Below are 19,647 nucleotides of genomic sequence, written 5' to 3'. Positions count from 1 at the left end.
TTAAGGATAGAGAAGGTTATTTTTACCTAGGGAGCTGCAAAGAGACTTCCTGTTCCCATTAATAGAGCTGATGGGCTATACTGAAGTCTAAACTGGTCTAAACTACCACTGATCCTATCGATCCCTGGTATTAGGAGGCCAACTGTGGAATTCCCAAAAACTATGGAACAGAGGGAACTCTGTTCCATAGTTTTTGGGAATTCCACAGTTTGTAAGCAGGTTGAGGGCAGGGTGGGGACTTGTCAGGGTTGATCAGATGGGGTGCTAATGATTAAGCCCAAATGAGCATGACGACATTCTGAAACGGACCCTCCAGCGATACGGAGAAAGTGAGAGGCCAGATTTCATTGCCATTTCCTGCCGTGCCCCACCGTTCAGCCTAAAGCGGTCTGGCTTGAGTGTCGTGCCCGGCTCGGACAGCGACACCCTGCTAACCCCAAGCACGTGCAGCGACGCAGATCTGAGGAGACGCCGGAAGCATGAAAAAGCCTGTCTGGGGCCGCAGCTCTGACTCCTTCCCCGTGAGGAGCCGAGGGCACAGGAAGTGATGCGTGAGGCTCAGCTCGAGCAGCACGCCGCCTCTGCAGCTGTCAGGCCCGCTCACGTGGCTCATTCGGCGAGAAGCGAACCGAATTCTCGAGTGCCTCGAGGGTTTTCTTGGCGCAGTCCAGGAGCTTTGTCAGCGGAGGAGAGAGCGATTCTCCTGTTTCACTCTGGTTCCGTGTCCAGGGAGGGTGGATCGATAACCTCAAGGCGAGGATCAGCTGCATGCTCCTTCTGTTATCAGAAAAGGAGCGTGGTGTGGGCTGGGTGGGGCTGCATGTTCTCGGCTTTCCGCAGCGCAAGACACAGATCCAGGAATCCTGGGAATATTTCAGTCCCGGAGACGGTGATGGGTGGATTGGCAGCAAGGCGCCTAGAGACACCGCCCCCCTCCCCCTTCGCTTATGTTGGCATCTCTCGTCCCGGTCCTGTCACATTAATTCACACATTCGCTTACAGCTCGGCTTCGACCGCACTTGCAAAGGTCACTGCAGCAGAGATTTTAAGTAAACGGAAGGAGATGGGGAGAGGGGAGGGGGGGGGAGCCTTCTCCTCATGTTATTAATATAAACTTTCATATGAGATGCAGGTAGCAGGGGCCTGAGTCATACCCCTCCCTGCCGTTGATAAATGGATGACTGGACACATTGCTGACCCGGCGTGGGTCTGTTTTTGACTGGTCTTGGACCTTTTTGGCTGCTGTCTGGAACGGCGAATGAAACGGGTCTTCGGTGCGCTCTTCATCACAGCTTTGCTGGCATGTGGTATTGAGCAAAAAGGCTTAATTCCATCTGTAAAGGCACATTAATGTGTCATTTATGTTCTTCCCTGATGACTCAGTTTGTTTTAAAAAGCGAAACAGTTTGGTCATTCATTCGGTTTGGCCTTATTAAAAGAGCTAGGCCTGGCCTTGTGGCAGAAAAAGCCGCCACGATGCGCCCCGCCCTGGAAAAGACGCAGCGCCGCTGCCCTGGGTGGACTGGCAAACCCGACTGTCGCTGGGAGACTGGGCCGTGAGTCACGGCGGACAGATGACAAACACAGCCCTCCGAGTCCTGCTTTCGGAAAGAAGGGATCACTCCGCATGCCACACTGTCAGTGCATTACTTTTGACTCACGTGCAATCCACAGCCGCTGCCTTTCCACTTGCATGTGATTTGCTGGTGGTGTCTTTGGACTCGCATGCGATTCACTGCTGTGGTTTTCACTGGCATGTGAAAACCACAGCAGGCAAGACCCAGAGGCAAGACAGCAAGTCTTGCCTTTGGGTCGCCTGTTGTTGCTCTTCACTTGCATGTGATTCGCCGCCACTGCTTTCAACTTGCATTCGATTGGCTGCCGTTGCTTTTGACCTCGCTGTAATTTGCTCAGCGGCCGGGTGGAGGGGGGAGACGGCGACACCTGATACGGTGCCGACTCAATGAAAAATGTAAAGCGCCGCGTCCAAATGGAGCCCAATTTATCTGATCTGTCAGAGCTGACTGAGCAGTGACTTATTCACACTGCGCCACTTTCCTTTTTGTGTCAGGTGCGTGTATAATGCTGTGCTTAGAAAGAGGAGATTAAGAAGCAGTCGGAGGCCTGCAGTGTGTGGAAATGGAAATCCTGGTATCTGGAGCTTTGCTCTGTCACATCTGCTCTGGTAACTCCATGCTGAACCTCGCTGAACTAGCACGTTAGACCTCTGAGTTTGACAGACAGCGCATCTGTCCAGTCGGCCAGGGTCTGAACTGAGAGCACGGCAGTGGGGCACTCCGCTGCTGATGCAGAAGGCCCACCCCCGGCAATTAATGTGACAAGAAGGAACGGCCCTCTGTTTCGAGCCCCAAATTTCGGTTAGCAGGTGGCCGACAAGTTTGTGTTGGAGGGTGTCGTTCCTTGGTTGTGCAGTGCTGCCTGACGCCCTCATTACGCGGAATCCTGCTGCTGAACACTGCCGCTCCAGAACCTTCTCCAGAGAGAAACAGCAGGCTGAATGAGCAATGACATATTCATGGAGGGATGAACCAGTCGGGCTTTGAAAAGATTCAACCCAGAAAGCGGTGCTTCCATGAGCAGCCGCGCAGGCCGAGGTCTCGCAGCTGCTTGCAGGAGAGCGGTTCCCCGACTGCAGCCCCGGCCCTCACCGAAATGCAACTCGATCGTGCTCTAATAAAGTCATCACCTCCCCACGAATCAAACCCGATGAATTCTGGCCCCATTAAACAGGGAGGGATACTATGAGCTCAGAGCTGGGGTGAGTTCAGCTGGCAAAGTGCAGAGGCAAGACTTCCCCAGCAGCTCTGATGTGTCTTCGGCTAGGGGTCAGGAAGTTTTCTGACCCAGTTTTGGTGGACTTCGACTCCTGTCAGGCCCCCTTGCGAAGCGTTGGGCGTTTTGCAGATCAGACAGATCCTTTTATCGAGAAGTGGTGTCGGCGCTACTGCAGTGCTGAATATAGGACGGGTGCTGTCAGTGCAACCTGTTTAAATGTGTCCGTGCTTATTTTATACCCTGAAGCGTGGTTTGGTTACTTCTATGAAGTATTGTTTCTGGAGAACTGCGACGAAAACGATGTTCATTTCCGTTTGCTTTGTGGTGTTGGTGGGCTGTTCCAGCCAAAAATAGACAGGATAACCAGCCCAATGTGATGTATGCTTGACACGGGCTAACTGCTGGGAAGTGTGTGGTCGGGGGGCGATTGTGTGATAGGTCAGTCCAGGTAGAGTCTGAAGAGATGTGTCTTCAGACCATGTCTGAAGGATTGGAGTGATGGAGCTGTGCATAGCAGAACAGGGAGTTCTGCCCCCACCACTGGGGAACGATGGAGGAGAAACGTCGTTGTCTTGTTGCCATATACAGTATGTGTGTGTGTGTGTGTGTGTGTGTGTGTGTGTATAGTAACCACCTTTTATTTCTATGATAAAACCATTTTTAAGTACCTGTGTTTCTCCATGATATAACCGTTCAGATGTAATTATATTATTTTATTTTCTAAGAAGAATGCCAACAGTCAATATAAACAAGTCAATACAAACAAAAGCAGAAGTAATCATCATTCACTAGTATTGGGATCATTTTCTGTACAAAATATTAATTTAGTGAGCAAGATGCAGTTTCTCCATAGCAGAGAGTAGTTTTGTATCAGGTTTTGAATACATAACTCAAATGTTTACATTTTGAAATGATGGCAGTATTTTTTTTTATTTTTTTTTGCTGTGTAAATTTTTGAAAATATGCAGGGTTTTTCATGTGTGCATCTCCTTCGGGGATAGGTTAACAGTCCTCTATACTGTCCAGCTACCAACTATCCATTTACTTAAACAACATCCCCTCTGAGAATGGAGACTTTTTTCATTGATAAAGTATTTATATTGTATACATTTAAACAATATATGTTTATATATACTATATTTACACACTCACTATCTATATATATGTATTTTAAATGTATTTATATAGATATAATAAGACAGTGGAGATAAGGGAATTTTTTTTGTGGGGGGGGGGGGGGGGGGGGTTAATTGGATTCAGCCCTTGCTCAGTGAGCCTTATGAAATGAAAACAGCTCAACTCTTTCTTTAATAAATATTTTTCAGAGAACGTTACAGTGCGAAGGCCTGTATAAGCTGATATACAGAATCACCATTGACACTGAAACATTTCCTCAATGTGTCTGTCACATCTGATGCTGCGCACCTTCCAGGGCTCTACTGAGTACCTGTGCCTGTACATCGCCTGCGTCTGCCACTCGTTGTTGCCTAAGACATTCCAGAGCTTCCCCAGGCCCCGTTTGCTTATCTCCACGCACAGCTGGTGTCCAGAAAATTGCACAATGCCTCTGCATAGCAAAGTTTCTTCCTCTTCAGTAATACGCACTGGCAGTGTTCGGGCCGTGAGCTTAACTCGATTTGAGAGTTCCCGAGGCTTAACGCAACGATCGGCTTGTGACTCGGCCACTTAGTAATTAGAAGAATGCGCATTGTCGCACACATGCTTTCAGGCATAATGCTCCTTTAACAGCGTGTCTGAACACCAGGTGCAGCACACCTTGTCCTTGACTGAACTTTTCATCGTGAACTCTTTCAGATCAGGCCCCGTGACCCCCACAGTGGAAACACAGTGTTTGACATCTAGTACCCTGTCTTCATTCCTCATTTGCATGTTCTGTGTGTGGATAACAGACATGCACACGCGTGTGTAATGCGTAGGTTACCGGTTTGTGGCTGGCCAGACGGATTGTGGGTAAATATAGGCCAGTGCAGTGACTCTTTCCCCAGAGTGAGTTGTGTGAGTGATCCTATCGCTGTGTCCCTGTCCCCTGCAGGCGTGAATGAGAAGACGACAGCAGTGAGGCTGAGGGACAAAGTCACGCTGCCACCACCATGCCACCTCCCGCCGACATCGTCAAGGTGGCCATCGAGTGGCCGGGGGCTTTCCCCAGGTTGATGGAAATAGACCAAGTGAGTACCGCCAGCCCACTGTCATTGATAGTGGGATTTCAGTATTCGGTTGTACCAGCTTTGATGGGGTTTTTAACCAGGAGGTCCCAGGTTCAGATCCCAGCTGGAGCACAGCTTGTATACCATTGAAGAAGGCACTGAACCTGACCTCTAAATGTAAATATCCAGCTTCATAAATGAAAAATATGCTAAAAATATCACATCCAACAAGCAGATAAATAATGTGGTGTTATTATTGGATTAGGCTTGTAAACAATGACCTCTGTTGCATGGGGACAGGAATAGATGTGTGTGTGTGTGTTTGTGTATGTTTTGTGTGCGTGTGTATGTGCGCATGTGTAAAATTTTAACTAATTGCCTGCATTAGAACTTGCCCCAGTAGACATGTCTTGATAAGCTTTAGGCATTAGTAATGCATTCATCATTGCACACATGTACTCAGATCCTGCAGTATGTGGCAGACTGACTCATGATAAAATGCTAAAATGGGGAAAAAAAAACACTTGAGTCACTGAAAATAATTTTTTCACATAAATAGCTCTTAACAAAATAGTTCATGCCCAGGGCTTCTTTATTCACAACGGCTGTTTTTTTCTTTTTCTGTTAGTAGCGAACCCAAACATTTACTCATTAACATTTAAATGAGTGATTAAATTAGATGAAAACGGTCAAACATAAGGAGAAGCAGGCGCCTTGGGCGTGGGTCTCTCCGCGTTAGACAGTGGGATGGCGCTGGCCTCACTGGAGATGGGGGAATGCGGCTCAGCGCAGCTGCAGTGTAGCTGGAGAGGGCCCTTGCGTCTTGCCTCTTTCCACTTTCCTTTAGCCTTTGCGCTAAGTTCCTGCGACAGGCCTGGCATCCTCCCGCAGCCTTCAGGGGGCCGATGTGCACAGGCCAAAATGTCCGCATGGAGCCTCCCCCTGTGGCTCTGTTAGCCGAAAGCTCCGGAGATAGACCTCCACAGGGATGAAAGTTTGTGTGTGTGCGCTAATGCTCAGGGATGTTCACTCTGTCACCCCCACCCACACACACAAACACACATGCTCACAGTTCACACACGTGTCAGTAATGACTCTCCCTGGGTCTGCTTTGAACCAGTGGGACATGCTGCAGTGTCCTGTGGTAATATGCCTCACTAAGCCAGCACAGTACGCTCCCATACTGTAACGATTAACAAGAGTGTCTAATCTTTCTTTCCCCAGAAAAAGCCCCTGACTTCCATCATTAAAGAAGTCTGTGACGGGTAAGTCATTTTGAAATATCTGTTTTTGTTGTTCTGCTGGTGGTTAATCAGTTGTGACATTTATAAAACGTCAGCCCTTCAGTCACTTGTGTTTATGGTTGAATGTAGTGCTTCATAGGTCAAATTATGAATGAGCATGCCCGTCGTGGGTGTATCCTGGAGGCCTCACGTGGTGTCGCTAGTGAGAAATTAGGCTCTCGCCCAGCTTTCTGCCTGGCTGCATTAGTGTCACATAGTCATAATTCCAGGGGGCCGAGGTCAAAAGAACAGATGAATCCAAGGAGGCTCGTAGAAGGAGAGAGAACAGCTTTAACCACAGCTCTGCTCCTTTCCTTCAATCCGCAGTGTCTCATTGTTTCCAGACTGCGATTGCCCATATTTGGGCAGTATGTTGGTTTCTGTCCTTCCTGTGAAAATTTACATTGGCTCACTGTACCTCCTGTTCAGTTTAAGTAGTATCTTCTTGGACCCTCTGATATCTTCTGAGACCCTCACATAGGTGTGAGTCTCCATTCTGGGTAAGTTGTGGGCAGTCTGCCTAAGTTTGTGCTGCCCATTCAGGCATGAAAGGTGTAAAAGTCCCGCCCCCTATGAATACCCCAGTCAAGCACTTATTGTGTGGGACATACCCACTCTGAGAAAACCCCACCTACTTTTCTACTTTTCACCTACTGTTTCACCTACTGTTGGAGAGAAATAACCAGATGAACATAGATAATGGTTTGGGCTCTACTCTACTACAAACCTCTGCGCTGAATTCCACCGCAAAATGAGCATTTCACTAATGCTTTATTAACATTCTCTGCTATGTTTCAGGTGGTCCCTGGGGAACCATGAAAACTATGCTCTCCAAAATGCGGATTCAACAAACTTCTACATCACAGAAAAGGTACTTACTCAAAACATACTTACTCAAAAGAAGTAAAAACAAACAGACCTTCCTAATTAGATATTTGACCCGAATTAGACCCTCTTGTATACATCAGAGGGTTTCATCTGTATTGAGAACATTAAGAGCACTTGAGTATTTTAAGCAGAAATAGTTGTAAGAATGATTTTTTATGTTTTCAGTGATGTAGATATTTTTTTAAATTTTGATCTTGTAACATTAAAAGAAACATTAGACAGGGGTAAGCAAATCCCTGTTTCAACACAAAGAACAATCCAACATTTCAAATGGAAATATTTTAAAAACTGCGTTGAGTTGAACACACGTAGAACTGTGAAGTTGAGCTATTCTGTGCTGTTGGATAGCCACTGTTTATCAGTGTTTCTACTCTCTCCTCTACAGAATCGCAATGACATCAAAAATGGCTCAATTTTGAGATTGACATCATCTCCTGTAAGTAACATTCAGGTCATACCTTTAACATTCAACATATGTGTTGGAGATGTATATCTAATTAATGAAGATTTTTTAATGTTTAAACTGCCATCCATATGTACTGTATATGTATATAAATGTTAAATGCTGTATGGTCAGGAAAGTTTAACTGTGCATCCTTTATCCTCTGTGCTGGCACCTCTCCTAAATTCTTCTCTGTGTTTGATTGGAAACGGAGAGGAAGACTGAAAAATGGCTGACGTGATGACACTGCAGTCTTAAATATGGGGAGGAGGGGCAGAAAGGTTTCTTTTTAAAGGGTGCCACAGAGGAATTGTCCTTAATTAGTCTGAAAGAAAAATGAAGCCTGCTTTCTCATGTGACACAGGCTCTTTCATAGCACCAGTAAGAATATGCACTTTATAGACCTGTTTGGAGCTCTTGAGGTGGTGCCTAATAATTTTGCTGAGACAGAAGAAAGTATATACAGAAATTATCTTTTATATAGAATATACTAGTATTTATTTTGTATTATGTACTTGTGTATTAATTATATAGTGTTTACTATGTAACACTGTAGTCGTGTAGCAGCATATTATTTATAGTAAATGGTTATGTATGTCACACAAGCCTCATATAATTTAGTTTTGTTTTGTTTAACAAACAGCCATCGCAGTAGTATGGTGTGTACACAGTTCAACTGGTCGTTCCTTGAAATTATAAATTGGAGAGTGCTCCACACACAGTTGTGTCTGACACCCATAAACCTTCCTTGTGAGGCTTCCTTGTTTGAATCAGCACTGTGCCTCAGGTCTCTCCGCTCCCCCGTAACCTGTGCTCCCCGCGCCGTTGCCCACGTTTACAGGCCCAGAAGGCACAGCAGCTCCACGAGAAGATCCAGTCCTCCAGCATGGACCTCAAGCTGGAGGCGCTGAAGGACCTGGCCAATGCTTCGCGTGACGTCACCTTCGCCCAGGAGTTCATCAACCTGGACGGCCTCTCCCTGCTCACCCAGATGGTGGAGAGTGGCACGGAGTAAGTACCGCTCCACTTCCCTCCGGGGGCCACTCCCTCCACCCGGATTCAGCCCTGCTGCCCAGCCGCTGAAAGAGCGTCTCTGAGCAGCCGTCATCTTTTCCCATTAATTACACAGCGGTACAAGTTCAGTCATTGCTGAAATGAACAGAAACAGGCATGTAAGTAATGGAAAAAAGTAACGCCTGCCTGAAGTATTCATAACTAAGAGCAGAGTGCAGTGTGGTGGGGTTGAATCCAGGCCCGGGTGTCCCTAACTATGTCGTCAGACTACAATAGCCTGCCCCACATAGCTGTGAGGCTACACTAGGCAAACAGAGGTGAGGAGGGAAGTAGACCAGCCCTCCTATATCTGAGGAGTATTAAACCTTTATCCCTTATATTAATATTCATGAGTGAGGATCTTGCTCTGTTCTAGCTAATACTCGAAAGACTGAAGTTTTTGAATTACTGAAGGTTATCAAAACTTTGAACATGAATATTGAAGATAAATCTCATTATAAACACAGAGATGTGCTTGGCCTGGGTAAAGACAGCTGAAGATGCATTGGGTCTCAGATTGGCCTCCACTTTCAGGATAGTTCTGTCAGCAGGCAGAAGGTTGGCAGAGGGCTGAATTTTGATTGGCTTGAAGCCTGAGGGGGCAGCCATGCCCACATTAGAGATTCCTGTTGTTACAAAGGGCCAAGCTGGATTTTGATTGGCATTCAGGCTGAGGGGCTAGCCATGCCAGCATTAGAGATTGCTAATCTTACAGCGGGCTGTTCAATACAGAACAGTATCAACAGTTATCCACCGCGTCTATTTGGCATGATGAATGTGGGGTGTTTAAAAGACATCATGTTATGAAACTGGTCTAAAACTGTGCCAAAAACATCCCCGATTGACAGCAATTAAACTATCAGGAGATAAATCAGGTTTCGTTGGATTAAATCATTTCATTACTGCTCTGAAAACACATCTTGGGGCTGTCATTGCATGCAATTAGACAGTGTTATTATGTATTGCAGCTGGCAGGATTGAATAAAGTGACAGGTCTATGCCTTTAGTAGTTAAAATCAGTGGCAAAGAAATAAAGTAAGAATTTAAATGAGGAAGAAATTGTGTTCTTTCCTCTGGGGCTAAACTGAAGGAAGCCACTGGCCTTGATGAGGCCCTCGTCTGAAAGTTGGAGCAAGAGAGACCTGAGTAGAGGCTCTGCTATGTGCCTCTTGGTAGATGGAGGACCCACACTGCGACTGACATTCGCTCTGCGTGGCCTTCTGAACCCTTACAAGCCAGCTTCCACATTAGTCAGCACTTCCATGTCTTTCAAATGGGAAACCGTAGATGCAGACATACTAGACTGGCTGCTCACATCGAGAGTAATGAATACAGGTGAGAGATGCACAGCTGCAATGTAGACAGTCGGGCCTACATTACAGAATTCCCTGTTTGCCTGTGGCTGAAATGATGGTAGCCATTCTCAGGATGACGGGTTGGAAAGGGTTAATAAACCACATGTACGTGTATACGGTCTCAATTCTACATCTTTAACAAAGACATTTAAGAAATATGCCTCCCTTGTAAGTTGCTTTGGATAAAAGCGTCTGCCAAATGAATAAATGTAAATTTAAATATAACACCCACAAACCGGAAGGTTAAGTTATCGCTTTAAATTCAGATTCAAAGGAACGTATCCCAGCGGGCAAGGGTGCCCCCCATGAGTAATAACCAGAGCAGGCATCAAAAGATGATGGATTGACCTATTGGTGACTTTGCATTGAATTTTGCACAAATCCAAATCCCAGATATTAAGAATCGAACCACTGATCCATTTACAAAAATCTTATGTTTTTCTGCATTAGGAAAATCATTTCAGAGCCTGTCAGCACTCAACAACATGGTCCTGAACCCTTCCCCCCAGTCAGAGTGGAATTATGGGTTGAGCGCATTTTCTTTGAATATGCTTTCCATAATCCTGTCTGCGTCGGTGACCGAAATGCTAAGTGCGGTGTTCATCTCACCGCAAGAGCAAAGGGAATAAGACCAGGACGCAGCACTGAAGTCTGAATTCCTGCCAACTGCTCAGCGTGACGTCAGCATTCAGAAGGTTTACCGTACATGACAAAAACCCCAAAACAAACACACAAAACCAAGGCCTTCTATTGCTCCAGGAGATAGAAGTATAAAATATTAATGTGGGCAGAGTGGTGGTCCTGCTGCAGTTGAGCTCCACCTAGTGATCGTTATGTTGAAGTGGAGTTGGTTCAAAAACATACGAGCTGTAAAGATCATAGCAATATAAGTACGGTAGAATATAGTATGGTTCAACCTCATTAGGACAATTAATGTAATTGAGGTTCCCCGTTGTACAGTGAAGTGAAGTCCTCTTTGCTGTAAGAGATGACCATTTTGACTGTTTGGTGTAGCTCCACTTTTTGGTGTAGCTTTACTTTTGTAGCTCCCTGCTGACAGAACACTGAAAATGATGTGGTAACAAGACCCATTGTCAGTTTTGTTGTTTTTGCTTTCCATGTATTAGGTAAAGCAGCTGATGTTCAGCATATGTTACAGAGTCATTTCTAGCTAAATACCACTGTGCATTTGCATTGCCACTGTGCTGCAGTCTGTAGCTTGTATTCCCCTCCCCTCGTGTAAAGGTAAGGTCATGAGTGGCTCCCACGTTTTCTGGTTAATTCTGCTTGCAAGCTTTTTTGTATCACCGCACACATCTGTCTCTGGCACTGAGTACGTTATCTGAGTGTTTGTTCACACAGAAATTGCTTCGACTGTTACTCTTCCCCCAAACAGGTTTTACCTTCTGCCATTACAGTATTCTCAACTGTTCATCACACTTTATTTTAGGAAGGAAATGTTTGTTTATAATAATCTCATCCTGGCAGGATTCCCTGGAATCCCTCCGAAATGTGCATTGAAATGTGCATCTGTTTGCTGATTCTGTTCTCTCGCCCGGAGCGAGCTGGAGGAAGCAAACGGATGGGACCCGAATGTTGTTCTGTGCGTGCGTGTGTGCGTGCGTGTGCGTGCGTGTGCGTGCGTGTGCGTGCGTGTGCGTGCGTGTGTGTGCGTGTGCGTCTTTGCATGTGTATGTAGTGTGTAACTCCAGCGTAGAATCTTCTGTAACATGAGCCTGTGTTGGTTTGCTGCCTCCCTGACGTCAAAGTTTTTAAATCTTTGCAGACGGTATCAGAAACTGCAGAAGATTATGAAGCCCTGGTAAGCCCCTCCCTCCCTGTCACTGCCCTAATCGACTGACTGAGTCTGCATGATTCGACTCTGGTCCTGGTGCTGGAGACATGGAAAAAACCGCCAGCCACAGCGATCTCTTATTACTTTATTTTTAACAGATCAGCATCTCTTCTCTTTTTGCATGTGGTAATGGGCAAAACTCTTATTGAAGTGAATTCACACTTAGCAGCGGAGCATCTTGGGAACGGTGGTGGTGATGTCACACTTAAAGGTACCCTAGGAGGTTATCAGAATAATCATCAATTGCTGACTTATGGGAACTGTTTAACATTAATGTCTTAATCTAAAGGAAGCTGTAAATTAATATTTTGTCTCCTGGGCAAAGTTGATGCGCATTTGAAAGCAAAGCTCATTGAAAGTGTTTAGTTGGACGTACCAAGCACACAGCAAATATGAATGGCCCTTATAGACAAGGCTGACTTGTTGAGGCTTGGGACAGCCAACCAGGCATTTTCCCTGTGGTTCATTTTCTCACATGTTCCCCCTACCCTGGGTGCCTTTTAACATGGTGATGGCCATCACTCTGACTTCTGTTAAGGTGCATCTATATTTATCTATCTATATAACGGGTAGCCTCCTCCTCTAGGATATAGTACTCCTACACACTCTGGTGCTGTGTTTGGTGGTGGTATGGCTGAGACCATCAATAGCTTAGTATTCTACTCCTACATTCAAGCTATCAAACCCTGACTGTGGAAGGCTGCAGTGCTGCGGTACCTGCAGGCTTTTGCTTCAGGGGCCAGTTTGACAGCATGTTCTTGACTGAACCTGTTTTGGCTTCTCTCCCCAGTTCTGAGAGCATTGATTGTTTAAAAAGTGCTAGAAAACTGGCAGGATTGTAGTCCTTCAACTGGAGTTGAGCAGTACTGTCCTGCATTGTTATTCCACTGAATGAGGCCTTTCAAGGTGTTAAGTACCCCACCACAGTGATGGTAACCAAGGCATCTGATTTAATGGCCTTGTGCCTTATGGCCTCATTTGTACTTGGTAACCCTTCGATGGCTGAGCACGGTGAGGAAATTTTTATTTCATTACTTAAAGAATAAATCCTGTCTTTTTCACAACAGAGCATTGCTAGAGCAAGTTGTATGAGAGAGCAGCTAGTTTTGTACGCCAAGCTTTACCGTACATCTCACATGACGGCTTGTAAAGGACAGTGAGTTCAACAAGCAATATTCTGCAGACCAGGAGGATACAACAGATTTTCAGAATACAGCTAGAGACTACAGAATACTTTAAATTGAGTTATGGACTACAACTCCCATCAGCCCCCTTTGTGAAACCTTTCCTCAGGGTTTGCATCATAAAATCAACCCAGGACCCCCTCATGTTGGTTACTGCCTAAAGGTCCTCATTGGACAAGTGTTCCCAGACAGGTCACGTGACTGCCCACTGCCATGTGCAAAAAGCTTACTCACAATGAGCAGTCGAACTCTGTTAGGACTAATGTGTGAAGTAATACCAGGCCTGATGCTGCATTTAACCTCTATGCTACCTTCTGGCCCTATGTGTATGTCAAAATTAACAATCCAAGCTGGAAATTTACATGTGGGTTTTCAGTAACATGTTTAACCTCACAGGAAGGAATTATATGTGTAGTGTTTCTGAAATGTTTTGATAAATTGTGATTTTGATAAAAAATATTTTGTGTATTTTGTGATTTGTAAAGAAGAGTTGCATATGAGCAGTTTTACAAATTCTGTGTGTAGATATTAGAGTGCTGCATGTTTGCAAAATGACAGCTTATATATTTTTTCATGTTTTATTTTTTCATGTTGTCATGTACAGTGTTTTTATTAACTCCATGCAATTTAATAAGTGTTTTATTTGCAAAATGCTTATAATCCATGTATTGGTTATCGCCTGAAACAGGCTCCTTATTCCATTTTGAAAGCTTTACTAATTTCCCTCTTGATCCATTTCCTAATAGACCTTTCTTTGTTAGCGATGTTTGATTACTGATAAACACTGGATTGCAAAAGAATATAATGAAGGAATGTGGGATGATATGAATATGCACATGATAGCATATGCAAAAATTTAATATATGCACTGTGAAGTCTTTATATGCCAATTCATATATTGATTTATTAATGCAGCTTTAATAGAGTTCTTATAAAGTGTCTAACTTTTTAAGAGTGTAATGGAAAAATTACGACTTTAGAAGACATGCAAATATGTGTCAGTTTATTACCAAAGCATTTTTCATATTTTTGTAAGTGATTGCAACTTACCTTCTGTCACTGATATATATAGCAAATGCTGTCATCCCCAGCTCAATGCAGAAAAGTTTGTTAGCATGAGAAATGAAACATTTTTATTATACTTGATGGTGTAGTTTTCACCTTAAGATATAAACACAAGCACAGAGGTTAGATGTACATCCAATATATAGTGGTTACAGACATCAAACTGATGAACTGTAACATTGACTTAGCTGTTTGGCACAGTGCTTGAAGATACCAGAAGGGGGCAGCATTGTTAAAAGCAAGGACTGCATTCAGTACTTGCTAACTGGAGGCCGTGCAAATTCAATAAGGAGTAAATATTGCCATTAATTTATTCATGGGAATCATGTAGGTCCCACATTTCTGCATTTTATATCATTTCAAACATTGTTATAGCGTGGGTGTTTCAACAAGGCAATCTGTTTCTTCAGGCTTGGGGGACTTTGATCAAAAATATCCATACTGAAGTCATTCCCTTATGAATTGTCTCTGCTTATCCAAAGACATAGGAGACATTGTTCTCCAGACAGTAATGTATGTTAATTTCATAATGCTTAATGGAGCGTTATTTATGACTTAATTAGATTATTCTCAGTTTTGTCATATCACAAAGAAATTCTATACCCTCTGGCCATTTTAGAGAGATGAAAGCAAGTGGTGATACTTGTGCCATCCACATTGATTTATAAGTTTTGCCAGTATGTTATTGAAATGTTAGCAGTGTTAGCAGTGTTAGCAGTTCACAGGTCTATTGGTAGGACTAACCCTGCTTGACAACCCGTGAGTGAGTTGTTAGCTGCCAGCGCGCTAACGACCAGATAACCATGCATGGGAATGCCGACCAGCTTCATCGCTGCGCTGACCTACTGCGCGCTGGCTCCCTCTGGCGCCCCCTGCTGTCTCCAGATGTCACAGCACTCCCCCAGTCTCCACCCTCCTGTTTGTGGAGCTGCCCTCTTGTCGTGTGTCTGTGGCTGCCGCTCTGTCCTCTCTGCCCGCCCGGCTCCCGGCTCTCGCCCTGGCGCTTCGCTGCCCTCCCACCACGCCCGTTAACAGAGATGACGCTATCGGGTGTTGTCTTGTCTTTTTTCCAGCTTTGGCGACCTGCTGTCGTTCACGCTGACGGCGTTTGTAGAGCTGATGGACCACGGCATTGTGTCCTGGGACACCTTCTCCTTGGCCTTCATCAAAAAGGTACGTTCAGGGAGGTGCAGGGGGTGGAGATTGAGTCTGTCTGACTTTGTGTAACTCAACTCTTGGGCGGCCATTAGCAGTGTCTGCTCTTCATTTCAAACAAATTTTCCTCACTTTGCGTGGTTTTTCTCTCGATTTTAAATGAATGAGGAAAACATTACATTACATTGCCACCGTTCAGCAGACACTCTAATCCAGAGGGATTTACACAGTGCATCTAATAAAGTGGCATGGAAGGTTGCACAAACAGGACACCACTAACCCCAACTGCGCAAATATCAGTGCCAAACATAGTGCTGAAATGACAAGTATTTGGCTTTATCTGGTGTGGGGTTGGTAAGGAGCAGAGTGGCAGTAATTGGTGACTGTCACAAATTCCTTTTTTTCCTGATGTATAGAGAGTAGTTCTGAAGTTCAATTACTCAGAACAAACTAAAGTAGAAAGGTGTTGCGCGCCTCATTCATGGCTTAACATGGCTGGCTGGATCAGAGGTGGGAAAGTTCCACCCTGAAAAGCCGAAGGCTTTGTCTTCATCCTTGAAGCTTGTGTTTCCTCATCTCTTAATCACTAGACTGACGTCTGAATAGAACATCACCTCGCTGTAGAGCAGCAGCTAATTGAAGGGTATCTCTAAAACCTGTCAGGTTCCAGCTACTCGGAAATTAGAATGGCCCACTGTGTGCCAGGCTGACACAAATCTGCGACTGCCAGTGCCAGTGTTATTCTGGAAAGAACAGGTGTACTTGCCTTTGAATGACAGCTATGCTAAGAAACAGCAGTAATTTTAACAAGTAACTGCCATGATACATTTCAGAAGAGGACAAAAGAAGGCAGAGCAAGTAGATTTTTATTCAGTTTTACAAAGTATGTGCTGTCAGATTCTTGGCGTAAAAACCACTTGGCTGTTTGTAGTTTTTTTCTTCCATATAGTGTCATATTCTCTTCTTTATTGCAGATTGCAAGTTATGTGAACAAGTCAGCCATGGACACTGCTGTGCTGCAGAGATCTCTGGCCATTCTGGAGTCCATGGTATTGAACAGTCAAGATCTCTACCAGAAGGTGGCGCAAGAGATCACGATTGGTCAGCTTATACCACACCTCCAAGGGTGAGGAAACCAATTTTAACAACATTGTGCTTTTATTAGGGCTTCAGGACCCTGAACTGAGACAACATTGTGCAAATTTCCCCACTTCAGATCTTACACAAGCATTTATGAACACTTTAAGGGTGTTACATCCTGTGTGATGTTATACTTTTAATATCGACAGCATGTGCTAGTGTGAAAAGAATGTGTAATTATGAGAGGCTTTAAATAGTTTTGATTATGCTAAGGAGATTATGCTAAAATGTCATTGTCAGTGGGAGCATGGCTGATTGTTGGTCTCGCGCTGTTATTATCTGCTAATGACAGGACGGATCAGGATATTCAGACGTACACCATCGCTGTGATTAACGCTTTGTTCCTGAAGGCCCCCGAGGAGAAGAGACAGGTAGGCCCCGCACGCGCCCCCTCCTCTCTGTCCGCTGCGTGGGCCACACCGAGAGTGCCTGATTAACGGCGAGCGAGGCGGGCCGAATCCGCCGCCTCCAAACGGGCCCAGCTTGGCGGAAACCCTCACCCTCCTCTAACCCTCGCCCTGCTCCAATGTTTATCAGTCTATAGCTGTCTCTTCAGAACAGCAACAGCGGTCTTCTGAGCTTCACTGTAGGGATGCAGGCCTCAGGGTGGGTTTTTGGGTGGGGCTCATAAAGTCTAGTGGGAGAGAGCTGTTGTTTGTTACGGATCACGCCTTTCGCCCATCGCAATAGTGGGAGAGAGCTGTTGTTTGTTACGGATCACGCCTTTCGCCCATCCCAATGTAGGCACTTCCTGCTCTTCGCAGCTGATCCTAGATCAGGATCTTGGAGCAAGCAACAGATGTATTTATAACCAGAACCATTTCCGGCAGGTATGGGAAGCAGTGGTTCTTATTCTGGCCAGACCCCTTCAATTATGTGATTGGACTGACTGTTAGGCCAGCTGTAGTGTAGGTGGCTTTGCAGTGAAGGTGTTAAGTATGTTATTCTGCATACACATCCTGACACACCGGAAACACTGCTGCTTTCAGTGACTCTGATTTACAAGGATGCCAGAAGCTGTAGAAGCGCGGACTCGCTTAAATGAAGTGCTCATGCAGCAGTGCTCCGATCCGCCCGGCCTGTCACCCTGGCCCCGTCACCCTGGCCCTGGCCCGAATCATGCAATTCATCGTCCTGCCGGGCCCTGGTGTGAATGTGACTGCGGCACAATAATTTTAGCAACAGTGCCAAATTCATGAATAATGGATAAATTTCTATTGATAAATGAATTTAGATTGTGCCAAGTTCCGCGTGAGGCAGCTCTGGCAGAACGCTGAAATGGGGACACGTGCTCCACACTCCCTGGACGCTGGTATTACCAGCGGTCTGTTTTTTGTAATTTATTTGTTTGCCAGGCACTCTTACCCGGAGTGATGTACAGAGCATGCTGTTTACATGTCTGTGTTTATATATCTGTATATATCAGTTTATATATCTGTGTCCATCTGCATTGCTGGGGCAGTATTCAGGTTAGGTGGTTTGCTTGAGAACACAGTGGCCCACTTGGGAATCGAACCTGCTGCCTCCCGATGACCAGCGCAGTGCTACTGCGCCGCACTGCAGCTTGTTATGCATCCATTTGTTTTCCTGGGGGCAGTGTGTGTGGAGCGGAGCCGCAGGCCTTAGAGAGCAGAGTAACGCACTCCCCTGCTGCAGCTGGGAGCCTCATCGCTTTATAGAGGAGGGGCATAAACCCGCCCATTCAGGCGCCGCCTCCCCAGGGCTCCTCTCCTCCGCAGTGATGTCATGGTGGTCCCCTGTGGCCATCGAGAGAAATACGGCATTAGCGAGGTGGAGAGACCGAGCAGCGGTCGCCGCTTGGAATGGTTGGGAGTCAGGCCGTTTGGGACGAGGGTGGTTCCCCGCCAATGGGGGGGTTCGCACAACACCGCCGTCATCATGAGCGCATGCAGCTGTACAATTGCTAAAGCGACAGTCTGCGATTGGTGGAGCGAGTAAATGCATTGTCCCGGAGACCCTGCACCATAGGCCAGTTTGTGGTGTGCTCTTTGAAGTGATCAGTTGCAGTTGGTTTGGTTCGGTGCAATATGTACTGATCCCTGTGCCACAAACAGCGAGGGTCCCCTGTCCAGCTGTGCTTGTTTCTGCTCCCCACTCCATGTTTGGGCAGGAGGTGCAGTACTAACTCTGGGCTCTGCTGCTCTCTCTCTTTCTTTCTTTCTCTCTGCTGCACTCTGGCAGTTTGATGAGGAAAATGTGAACATCCTCGATTGCCCTCTGACAGTAAGTGCCGTGCTGATCCAGGCCCCCTCTGTGTCTCTTTTCGGCCTTTATGAGGGGACACCCCTGCTAAATGATGCTGTGCTTGTTTATTGATTCCCATGAGACCAGCAGCGTTTGATGTCTTCGCAGTTTTATGCTTGTGTTGTGTTGCTTTATGGGTGTGAGTCATGATGATATGGAGACTTGACAGACTATCCTGTCAGATATCAAGGATTCATGTTACCCTGTGTCTGTGTTCAGGCATGTTTGTGGTACTCTTCTGTGACTGTGTGTGTGTGTGTGTGTGTGTGTGTGTGTGTGTGTACACGCGCACGCATGCACGCAAATCTGTGAATGCATGTGTGTATTTGTTGCCAATTTAATTTATCTTAAGTGGTTCTAATACCTGCATATTTATGCAGCACCTACATAACTACCACTATGTACATACATAGTAACTACTGTGTAAATAAATGTTGTGGTTGTTTGTGTAATTACACAAACCACAAACAGGGGTAACAATTGTAAGTGCTGTGTAACACTATGCAACAGTACGTGTACGTACACAGTAGTTAAGCTATATCTATGTAGGCTGCAGTGTAAATGTACACATGTATTAGGACCATTTATGCAGGAGGGGTCAATGTGCTCTCTGACAATCGTCCTTGTCCTCTTCCTGTAGGAGATGGCCCACATCCTGGCACAGAAACAGCTGCGAAACATCATCCTGAGTGTGAGTGTGACCTGAAGCTTGAAGCATCTCCTCCTTTCCCCTCACATGACAGAGAAAAGCACCCCTGCTGGACACAGCTGGCACTGCAGAGTGTGTGGATGACTGGCTGTTCATGGGAGGTCACATTTGGTTGGTGTCAAACATCAAGCAGCGAAAGGCAAAACTTCCACCGTTCATTGCATTTATTTGGTAACACAAATCAAAGAAACCAGACATGCTACCAATCTGGGAGAAGAAAGTGTTTTGCACACATATGGACCATGATCACAAAGTAGGCTAATTTTCACTAACAGTGGGCAGCCTTCTC

General features: G+C 45.6%; 1 protein-coding gene across 5 annotated transcripts in view; it reads left to right on the top strand.

Annotated features, from left to right (window-relative positions):
- elmo1 (engulfment and cell motility 1 (ced-12 homolog, C. elegans)) overlaps window positions 1-19,647 on the top strand; it is a 106,518-nt gene that overhangs the window by 20,962 nt on the left and 65,909 nt on the right. For 2 of the 5 annotated variants that reach the window (XM_036555305.1, XM_036555306.1), the window contains 11 exons: window positions 4,850-4,985; window positions 6,189-6,229; window positions 7,046-7,118; window positions 7,521-7,571; window positions 8,419-8,588; window positions 11,772-11,807; window positions 15,163-15,262; window positions 16,219-16,370; window positions 16,677-16,755; window positions 18,587-18,628; window positions 19,290-19,340. In XM_036555305.1, the coding sequence (XP_036411198.1) occupies window positions 4,908-4,985; window positions 6,189-6,229; window positions 7,046-7,118; window positions 7,521-7,571; window positions 8,419-8,588; window positions 11,772-11,807; window positions 15,163-15,262; window positions 16,219-16,370; window positions 16,677-16,755; window positions 18,587-18,628; window positions 19,290-19,340 (873 nt within the window). In that variant the 5' untranslated portion in view covers window positions 4,850-4,907. The remainder of the gene's footprint in view (window positions 1-4,849; window positions 4,986-6,188; window positions 6,230-7,045; window positions 7,119-7,520; window positions 7,572-8,418; window positions 8,589-11,771; window positions 11,808-15,162; window positions 15,263-16,218; window positions 16,371-16,676; window positions 16,756-18,586; window positions 18,629-19,289; window positions 19,341-19,647) is intronic. The other 3 variants (XM_036555307.1, XM_036555308.1, XM_036555309.1) reach the window with 3 other exon arrangements.

This window comes from Megalops cyprinoides, chromosome 21 (assembly GCF_013368585.1).
Source record: "Megalops cyprinoides isolate fMegCyp1 chromosome 21, fMegCyp1.pri, whole genome shotgun sequence".
NCBI lineage: Eukaryota > Metazoa > Chordata > Actinopteri > Elopiformes > Megalopidae > Megalops > Megalops cyprinoides.
The sequence above is the reverse complement of the archived record's forward strand: the minus strand, read 5'-3'. Positions and strand labels throughout refer to the sequence as shown.